A 10513-nucleotide genomic window follows, 5' to 3' on the forward strand; every position below is an offset into this window, starting at 1 on the left:
CCAAGTCTAGACCTATTTTTAAACCAAGAAAATATTTATTTACAAAAGATACTTTTTAAACTGATACTAGTTATTCAACTTTTATTATCCTGCCCATCTAATAGTTTAGTAATTCAAAAAGTGAGAATCAATTTTTAAGTCTACACTATAACTAAAGTAATTTTTTACGATTACCTTAATAAATTTGCACATATATTAGCTAAGGGATATGTTTATTTTAGGGAAAATCTCACTTTATACCTATTAGGCCCAAAATATTTACCTTTTAATACTCATCCCCAAACTATTTACCCTGCCTACCTAGTCGGCCCAATCTATTTACCCGGCCCGGCCCAATCTACCCATCTCTCCCTTATCTTCGATCCAGCCCATTCTACCCATTATTCCCAAGTTTTCCTTCTTTCTCTATCAGTTAACAAAGTACACTTTCCATAACTCCATAGACAACCGATGAGAACGCAAAAGTGAAACACATTCGAGTTGAAATTTTTTTCTTCCGATTCCGTTCTATCTCTTCGTCTAGTACCTAATTTTGGGTGAATTTTTTGCTTCTGAAAGTACATTTTAGTGAAAGTGGGTTTTCAAAATCATAGGATTTTTATATTTTCCTTTGTACTTTTGTGAATCAATGTCTATGGGTTATTGTTTTCTCTATGGGTCGGAAGAGTTGTGCGCGTAGATGGTGGCGCTTTGGACAATATCATTCTTCAAAAGAAGTAGCTGCTGAATCCGTTGCATCAGCCATGTCTGGGCCTAGTTTTTCCTTATTTTCTGATTCTCAGTCTCCACTTAGTCGTAACCCTAGCAGTAGTCATGCTGAAAACACAACTGAAAATGTAGAATTAGAAGGTGGAAAAGGCAAAAATATTAATGTCGCGTCAGTCGATGAAACTCCCTACCTATCATTACCCGACACAAATTCTGAACCAGTCATAGGAGATGTTCCTGTGACTAATAAGGGAAAAGGTAAAGTTGTTGAGGATTCTGAGTTAGGGGGAAGCCGACGTGAATCCGTGCCTGAAACAGAAACTCAACCAGTAGATGTTGATTGTAGCGATGATTCTCAGTTAAAGAAGAGAAAAATCGGTGTCGCACCCAAGAAGGTAATTTTCTTATAATTATGATCTTTGCGATTTTTAATGTATAGTACATTGTTATTTTTTGATTTCTTATTATGCTTTTGTATTATATTATAGTTATAGTCAGTCGTGTTAATTTTTTGAATTAAATAGACAGATTAAATTAATGTTCTGCTTGAGGTTTAAAAAAATGGTCGTTGATTCACTAGTGTTGTCAATCAGTAGTTGTTGTTGTCAACCAAATTTATTGAAGCCAGAGCTGCTCTGTGTGATTTCTGATTTTCAGCTTTGCATTAGATGATTTTGTACGTGATCTAGTGTTTAGGCCAGTTGATAGTGGTGGGGAGAAGCAAGTATGGAAGGAATGGGACCGTGTAAGTTATGTGTGCAGAATGAGCTTTTCTTTATAGGTGGCATGGTGTGGATGGGGTCAATGTGCAGAAGCCCCACGGCCTTGGCTGGTGACCACCACTGGCATTGATTATAGGCAGGCATCGGGGTAGAGTGATCATGTATGGGGCGTTTTCTGAATAACACCCATTGTCCCTTTTGAAACATCTGAAGAATCCCTTAACCTTAAGTAATAAGTTAGGACATGATTGACTTATTTTCTAATGAAAATGATTTGTTGAATTGGTGCTAAGTAGTATACAAAAAAGATGTCAGGTACTCAGTTACATGACTGACATAGTACTTGAGTCTGGAAGGGGGAGGCAATGCTATTTGACATAGTTCTTCTAAAAAATTGCATTTATGTTCTTTATCCGATTGTTGCGTAACTGGTGTTTTGTTGCAGTGGCAATAGCACACATGATGTTTCCCATAGAAGTTTTGTGCCTATAGACATAGTGTATGTGTGTTATGTGATAGTTTTTATAGTTATAGACAGTTGTTGGAACAACCCCGTACAACTATTTACCCTGTTAGTATAGCTATATACTATCATATGCTTCTGGATCTTTTCTTAGTTGTCTTCGCTATTTGTTTTTCCTTTAATAATAGTAGTATCGTACAGTATCTTGAAAATACTTTATAGCTGCATTCCTTTTTGCTTTTTCTCTTTATTCCTATCTGTTATGTAATAGTAGTATAGTCATTTGTAGTTGCCGGAAATTAGTCAGTATAATTGTATACCCTGCTGGTATAATTATATGTCGTGTTGGTATCGTATGGTAGTTGTGATATTTTTAGTTGGTTTAGTTGCATTTTAAGTGAATTCTATTTCTAAAATTATTTTATATGAACATGTTTTGCAGTGTTGGGATTTCCTTGTGCCTATTGACTTAGATTATAAACCAAAGGTTGATTGGGATACCAATTGCCATGTTATTCATCAATTGAAGGCGAATTTATCAAAGCGGCAACTTCGACTGTTTAAGAAAACATGCTTTGGTTATTTTTTGGATCTGCCACCAGTGATTGTGCAGATTCGTGTTATGCACCATTTGCTTATGAGAGAATTACATCATGAGGTTAAAAATAAGATGCGGTTTGTAGTGAATGATTCTAGGTTGCGGTTTGGCTTGGGTGAATTTGCACTTGTTACTGGGTTGAAATGTAAGGGTGGTACAAGTATAGAGAGCATAGCAGAGAATAGGTTGATTTCAAAATATTTTGGGACTGCATCCGTGACATTTGCCCAACTAGCAGACTGTTTTAAGAAGAAGAATTGGGAAACAGATGATGATGCGTTGAAGATAGCAGTTCTGTATTTTGTCAACAGCTTCTTATTTTCTCAACTCAAAACAAAGACTATTTCACGGTCTTACATTGACTTGGTTGAGTCTGGTGATTTTAATAATTATCCCTGGGGTATAGATGTTTATAAACCTACAATTGACTCGTGTTCCAACAAGTTTCAAGATAAGCCTTCTTTTTATAGACTTGGTGGCTTCCCGTTGGCTTTACAGACTTGGTTGTATGAATGCTGCCCAAGTTTGGATGGTCACTTTGCTCATCATCTTGGAAACAACAAACTTCCACGAATTTTGAAATGGGCAGTCATAGGTCAAATCCCGAATGAGCGAGTTGCTTTGCAAATGTGTAGCTTGCAATGCAAGCAGGTAATTTTCTCATAGTTTTATTGCATCTCTTAATGTTTTGGTACACTAGTTTAGTCACAGTTGTAGCAATATCCCAGTTTAGTGATATACTCTGTTGGTATACATGTATACTATATTGGTATCATGTATACTATATCCCAGTTCAGTGATATACTCTGTTGGTATACATGTATACTATATTGGTATCATATGGTAATATGGATCTTTTTTCTTTCATACTTTATTATCATTTCTATTTCTAACTAGTGTGCTTAATAATTGCAGCTAAAGAACATCACCCCAACTGATGATGAGAAAAAACAATTTGATGTGCGTGGTCTAAGCTTTGAAATTGAAGTTGAGTGCACTGACAGCCAACCCAGCCAGTCCGATAGCTTTCAGGTTTTTGGCACTCAATTACCAAAGACACAAAGTATGCCTGAAAGTACTGGAGGTGATTCCCAACCTACCAATGCTGAGGTAATGAAGGAGTTACAAGCTTTGAAGCTTTTTGTAGAGAACAAGTTTGAGGAGGTGCTTGCAGCTATTGGTAGGCAGGCAGTGAAACCAGAGGGAAATTCAGCGGTATTCATCTTTTATATAATATAATGCTATAGTATATTGTTCAAAGATGCAATATATGCTTATAGGATACTATTCCATTCTTTACTTTTAGTGCACATAGTATTCTTGTAATATACATAAGACTAAAATTGTTAGTTTCTCATTTTCAGCACAAGCAACAGGATGATGATTTGCGTTCTGATAAAATATTGTATATGTAATTTTTGATTATTTATTTATTTATTTAACTCTATGTATTTGTGCATTGACTAACCTTTTTTCAACCCCCTTCGTAAATGAGCATGATTTTGGCTTGGATTCTAACTTTGAACTATCTGCATCTACAATTGATCAAATCACCATTATTATACAACAAGCAACATATAAGAAGTCATCTCATGATGTTACAAAATCGGATCCTGCTCCGCTGCCATCAGGAATCCCTGTACAGACACGAGCAGATGTTGTTATTGAGTCTAATACTGCTCCACAGGGTACGATGTTGATGTTACTAATTCTGTAGTTAGTATGTAAATGATAGGTTCTTGATAGTTTTTTATTTTTTATTTAAGTAGTGATGCTGATAATGATTTTATGTGTTTAGCATGTCGGGTTGATGGTGTTGGTCAAGTGGATGTTCATGGAAGTAATGTGAATTTGCCTTCTGGTAATGTCTTCTATATATAACTTTTCATTCTTTTTTTCTAAATTTCTTAACTTTGTATATTTATTTATTCACTAGCATTTTCTAATTTAAGCTCCATGTCTACACGGGGGTGATCTTCACTTGGATTCTGATTTTGAATATACTGATTCTCAACTTGATCTAATTGTTGCCATTACACAAGGAGGGAGACATAATGTAAATCAATCTGGAAATGATCTGACAACTCGTGCTGTAAATAAGTCTAAACCTGATCAGTCGGTATCAAGAAATATTGTTCAGATACAAACAGATGTTGAAACTACTCCTGCAGTTTTAACACGAAAAAGGCACCCCGCAGCTGTAAAACAGTCACCGTATAGGAATGACTGGCAATCTGGTGTTAGTGCAGTTGGGGGATCCTCGAAGGTTATCAAAGGAAGATTTCCATTTGTAAATGACATTTCAGAGACGGTTGATTTTAAGCTTACGACTGCATTCTCAAACTTTGTTGAAGCAAATATGCAATTGGGAGAGTGCGTATTCGTTTCCATGTACTTTTGTTTTCATTTTTTCTTAATGTTTGTTGTTATATTTCTTATCCATATCTTCTTTTATACGAAATAGGGAAGTGTATTTACCTGGTGATCAAAAGCTAGAGCCTTGTTTTGACTTTGAAGTTGAACAGATTGATGATAAGACGTTTTTCCATACCTTAAACTATTCTGGCAGGCCGCTCTCTAGTTCGGTATGTGTACTGCTTTTTATTTTTGTTGTTGTAGTAGTTCATTCATATTGTTAGTGGTAGTCATGTTTTCTTCCTCTCTTTTTTGCAGCACTTGAATATTATATTCTACTATCTTAGGAAGAAGGCGAAATATGGAATTAATATGCCAATCAAAGTCACAACTACAGATACTCTTTTTAATAATATCATTCAAAGGGTTTTCACAGAATTTGTAAAAGGTGGGAAACAAGATCATTTGATTGATAGATCAGACGATATCATGGAGTACATGAAAGGATTTAGGATGCATTGCAACACTCCATGGCACCAGGTTGATCATGTCCTTTTTCCAATTAATTTGGCAGAAATTTGGCATTGGATATTGGGGTGTGTGTCATTCCACAAGAGATGTTTTTATGTATATGACTTGCTACGTAGTCGAAAGCACAAAAAAGCTATTCAGAAAGTGGCAAAGGCTTATGCTGTGTTGATCCCCCTATTTCTAGTTAGTATTGAATTTTATAACCAAAGAAGTGACATTGTAGTAGAAAATGGTCTGCACATGGGAAAGAAGTTGACTGATCCTTTTGATATTGAACTGATTACAAATCTGCCAACACAGCAAAATTCGTAAGAATAGTTACTTTTTTTTACTTTGTTTTCCTCATTCATATTAACATTTTCACTTCTAATTGATTTTTATATTCTATTCATTTGTTTTATTTCAGAGATTGTGGAGTATATGTTGCTTGCTTTGCAGAGTATATTATTGAAGATCTTCCAATCCCTGTTGTCAATTTTATGTGGATGGTCTTCGAGCTAGGTTTGATATACTGTTGCGGCACTATGGGAGGAACAAGTAGTTACATGGCGAATCAAGTGAATCTGAGGCTCCAGTAGCACCTAAAAAGACTCATGGAAAGAAACGCAAGAAGTAGTATAGGTCTATTTTTGGTTTTAGTTAATTGTATCATGAAAACTTTGCAGGATTTTAATAGTTTTTGGTGAAGTATGGTATTATTAGTAGTAAATGACCTTCTGGTGATTCAAGACTGTAGGAAACTTGTGCCTTTATAAAATATTTCCAGCTGCTAATGTTTCTTTTGTCATATTTAATTATTCTGGTTCAAAATATGTGGTAATAGATTTCTTCAAATACATGGGGGTTATCAATATAGTTATGTCTCTTGATGCTGAAAATTTGCTGATTTTGTTTCTGATTTCAGCTTGTTTTATTAGGCTTTTCTTAGGTTTCTTCCATAAAGTTGTTGGTTTATTAGGATGCCGAGGTCCATTCCTTTACCAGAGGGTAAGGTTTAATGGATTCAGCAAGTGAAAATTAGGGGCAGATGAAGTGAACACTTCCAGCAACATACAAAGTAGTTGTGACAGAAGTTAAATTATCTGCTTTCGAATGTGATGATGGTCTAAGCTTTAATGTTCATCTGTAGTTTTAGCATAGATGGTGTATTAGTGTAGTAGAACTATATACCAATCAGGTATAATGATATACCATTTGGGTATCACGTTGTATTTGACTCATCTTTTTTCCTGCAGCAACTAGATGTAAGTACTGACATGAGTTGCAAAGTGTGCGCATTTTAGGTATCACGTTGTATCTGGTGCACCATTTATATTTCTGCGCATATTTTGTTTTAGCCATATTAGTGCAGTACCACTATATACCAGCGAGGTATACAAATATAACATTGGGTATTACCTTGTATTAATGTACCTGATGATGCACAAATAACTGCATGTAAATGGCTTCCAATTTGTTATAGTTCAATACAGACATGAGCTGCAAAGCGTGCACCACTTCTATTTCTGCACATATTTTGATACTAATAAGGTATACAGATATACCAATAAGGTATACAGATATACCACTTGGGTATCACAGATATATTTTAGCATCTTTTTTCCTGCAGCAACTAGATGTAAATGCATCCCACTTTTATATACTAAAATAGAAAATAAACAGATTCTTATTGAAAATACAAGTAGCCATATAAATTTGTTGCCAAAAAGTAATTTCGCAAAGAATCATCATACCAAATATATGTCCAGTGCAAGAAATGCATTTTATTTTTTGCTATTCAAATGCTATGATTCTACAATATATGAGTTGTATAAAAACATTGAAGCATTATATCAATCTCTCTTTGGAATATTTCGGCATGTTCTCCGGTTGTGTCCTTTTCTCCCGCATAGTGCACATGTAACTGTATTTCCTTCCCAGCCTCCTATGCCTCTCTTCTTTTTAGGTCTTCCTGGTTTGATTTTTCCTTTTGGTGGAAGTACCACCTGCAAAGAGATATGTTCTGGAATTTGCCACGTTGTTTCATCAGGCAATGGATTTACTGGTATCTCATATGTTTTCAGCAAGTAGTCTATGCTATAGTAATCCGAGCAATACTTGTATGAATCCATATGGAATTTTTGTATAACTGCCATTGCATGTGGACATGGAATATCGTCTAGCTGAAACCTCCCACAACTGCAGTTTCTTTCATGTAGGCGCACCACATTTCTTGTTTGGCCATCAATTACTAAATGTAAGAATTCAGTTGATGGCAACACCTAGTATAATTTTAATTAAGAAAAGTCATTATCTATATGAAGTAATAGTATTTTTAAATAACAATATTCAGTTGTTTAGTAAAATCACTAAGGTAAAAAAGTAAAAATACAGTACATGCAGTGTTTTTATGATTTTGAAAATGCATACTGTCATCGTATGTGATAAGATAGTATTATCTGTCAATATTTTTTCATACTTTGCACCAATCTTCATAAATGATTCCACTGCATCCTTCCAATTGGTGTAATTCCATTTTTGAATCAATGTTGTCATAAAGTCAAGCAAATTCACAACTGGGAGGTCTCTTGCGTGCTTGTTTGCTGCATTTACTGATTCTGCAATATTCGATGTCATGGTCATGGTTCTATTTGCCTTGGAATGCGCCCGGGACCATTTATCATATCCAATATCCATCAGGTACGTTTTCACTTTACTATCAATAGCTTCTAACTCTGCCATATGCCTGATGAATTCTTCAATAGTGTATGTTGTTGCTAAAGCAAAATATACTTCTTTGATTTGTTTTTGGCTCTTCCTGAAGTTTGTCTTTATGTTGTTCCACAGATGGAACATACATGCACAATGAGGGACTTCTGGATAGACAATTGAAGTTGCTTTCCATATAGCATCATGCATGTCTGATACAATGCACATTCCCTCTCTTTGTCCATAGGTTTCTCTCAACTGCACGAAGAACCATTCCCACGATGCATCATTTTCCGAATCAACAATTGCATATGCGAGGGGTAGAATTTGTCCTGTAAACCCAAAGAACAAAATATCAATTACAACACACTATATTAATTTAGCATTTCATATAGTAGTATAGTCATAGGTAGGTGCAGGTGTGTAGCAAAACAACTATATACTCTGTTGGTATACTTGTATACCATACTGGTATCATATAATATTTGAAAATATTTTTTTTTGTTTCTTTAACTGAATGTAATTGGATTGTACACAAAATATTAATTTAGTATTTCATATAGTAGTATAGTTATAGGTACGTGCAGGTGTGTAGCAAAACAACTATATACTCTGTTGGTATACTTGTATCATAAATATTTGAAAATATTTTTTGTTTCTTTAACTGAATGTAATTGGATTGTATTCTTACCCTCTGCGTCTTGCGTGGAAGCCGTGAGTATGGTCCCTCTATATGTTGACTTTAAAAAACTTCCATCAACTACAACTGTTGGCCTACAATTGACCCATCCTCTAATTGATGCATATATAGCTATGAATGCATACAAGAAGCTCCCATCTCCTTCAGTGTGTAGTCGTGTCACTGATCCTGGGTTAGCGTACTCTAACATATAAAGATACATTGGCATTTTCTTGTATGATTCACTTGGTGATTGTCTCAATAATTGCATTGCTTTTTCTTTTGATCTCCATGCTTGCATGTAGCTTAAGTCCATACCATATGCTTTTTGGATGACTCTCTGGATATCTGTTGGTGTATATATGGTTTTCGGGTCAACAAGTTTATCTTGTACCACAGCTGCAACAAAAGCTGAGACAGCTTGCTTTTGTGAACAAAATCTCTTATCAGTTAAACAACTGTGGACAGAATTGAAATCTGTCACTTTGAAAAGATTTGATGCTCGCAGGCTTGATGCTTTAAGTCTCCAAGTGCATCTTTCATCCACGCATTCAAGGATATACCTGTTTATAATACAAATACAGTTATGTATAATGTTTTATTGATAAAAAACACACACAAAAATCCGTACAATTATATACTCACATGGTATACTCTGTTGGTATACTTATATACTGTATCAGTATCATATTTTGCTGATAAAAAATATAGACAAAGCAGCACAATTCTATACTCACATAGTATACTGATTTAGCATACATATATACTATATTGGTATTATGTTTTACTGATAATAACAAAGACAAACCAATACAGTTATATACTCGCATAGTATACTGATATAGCATACTTATATACTATACCAGTATCACTGATAAAAAACACAGACAAACCAATACAATTCCATACTCTCATAGTATACTGATTTAGCATACTTATATACTATATAGGTATCACATAGTTTTTTTACTTGAAAACATGCAGACGAACCTTCTTGGGCATGATTTATGAACCCGATATTGACATTTTTCTCTAACAGCATACTGTTTCATAACGAGAGCCAGCAGGTTCTTGTCTTCGTAAATTTGTCCTTTTTCAACATTTTGATGAAATTGATCAGTTATGATGTTTGCATCATCAAGTTCTAAAATGGCGTCATCTCCTTCTTGCACATCAAACGTAGTAATCATATCAGTGCTTTCAAATTGTGCAATTTCTGGTGAAATTGGAGCAACATCGAAACTGGAGGTGCTTGCAGCTATAGTGTTTTTAGCAAACGACGCACACAGGGGAAGTGTTGTCATCCCTGCACTTGATTTTTTCAATTCCATATAAACACTAACACTCATATCGCTGCAAATTGTAATTAGTGGATATCCTTGAGCAATAGCATACTGAATAACTATTGTTTTACTGTCCTTTTGCAGTTGCTTTGCAATTTCTCTGAGAAGTTGTTCAAATTTCCAATAAGTCTTTATTAGAATTGCATCAACATGAAAATTTATGAAATTATTGTTATCATCCCATTCTCCACTATGTTGCATCAGAATTGGAATATTTTCCATGATTCTAAAGTTATAATCACTTTTATGTCCAAAATTGAATCTCAACAATGCAAATTTTAACAGTGTTCGAAATTTCAACAAAACAACAACGAAATCAAACCTCTAGATCTCCAGATCTCCAAACCTAGATTAGAATTTTCAGCTAAAATTCAGAAGTTTAGCTCCGAAATCAAAATCAAATCAACAGCAAAATCAAAATCTGAA

The 10513-nt window shown here is 34.8% G+C and overlaps 2 protein-coding genes across 2 annotated transcripts; one reads left to right on the forward strand and one right to left on the reverse strand.

Moving 5' to 3' along the window:
- Nucleotides 1-653: 653 nt before the first annotated feature.
- Nucleotides 654-6391, forward strand: LOC142172471 (uncharacterized). Its single transcript, XM_075236099.1, has 12 exons — nt 654-1103; nt 1197-1201; nt 1366-1453; nt 2336-3142; nt 3407-3706; nt 3856-3902; nt 4261-4352; nt 4444-4864; nt 4956-5076; nt 5165-5685; nt 5784-5878; nt 6282-6391. The coding sequence occupies exons 1-12, from the start codon at nt 654-656 to the stop codon at nt 6389-6391; spliced, it is 3057 nt and encodes a 1018-aa protein (XP_075092200.1).
- An 818-nt stretch (nt 6392-7209) lies between these two features.
- On the reverse strand, nt 7210-10309 carry LOC142172472 (uncharacterized). The gene is made up of 4 exons (XM_075236100.1): nt 9735-10309; nt 8757-9307; nt 7787-8397; nt 7210-7638 (listed from the first exon to the last, which is right to left on the reverse strand). The coding sequence occupies exons 1-4, from the start codon at nt 10307-10309 to the stop codon at nt 7210-7212; spliced, it is 2166 nt and encodes a 721-aa protein (XP_075092201.1).
- Nucleotides 10310-10513: the final 204 nt, after the last annotated feature.

The sequence above is a fragment of the Nicotiana tabacum genome, chromosome 18, assembly GCF_000715075.1.
Source record: "Nicotiana tabacum cultivar K326 chromosome 18, ASM71507v2, whole genome shotgun sequence".
Taxonomy (NCBI): domain Eukaryota; kingdom Viridiplantae; phylum Streptophyta; class Magnoliopsida; order Solanales; family Solanaceae; genus Nicotiana; species Nicotiana tabacum.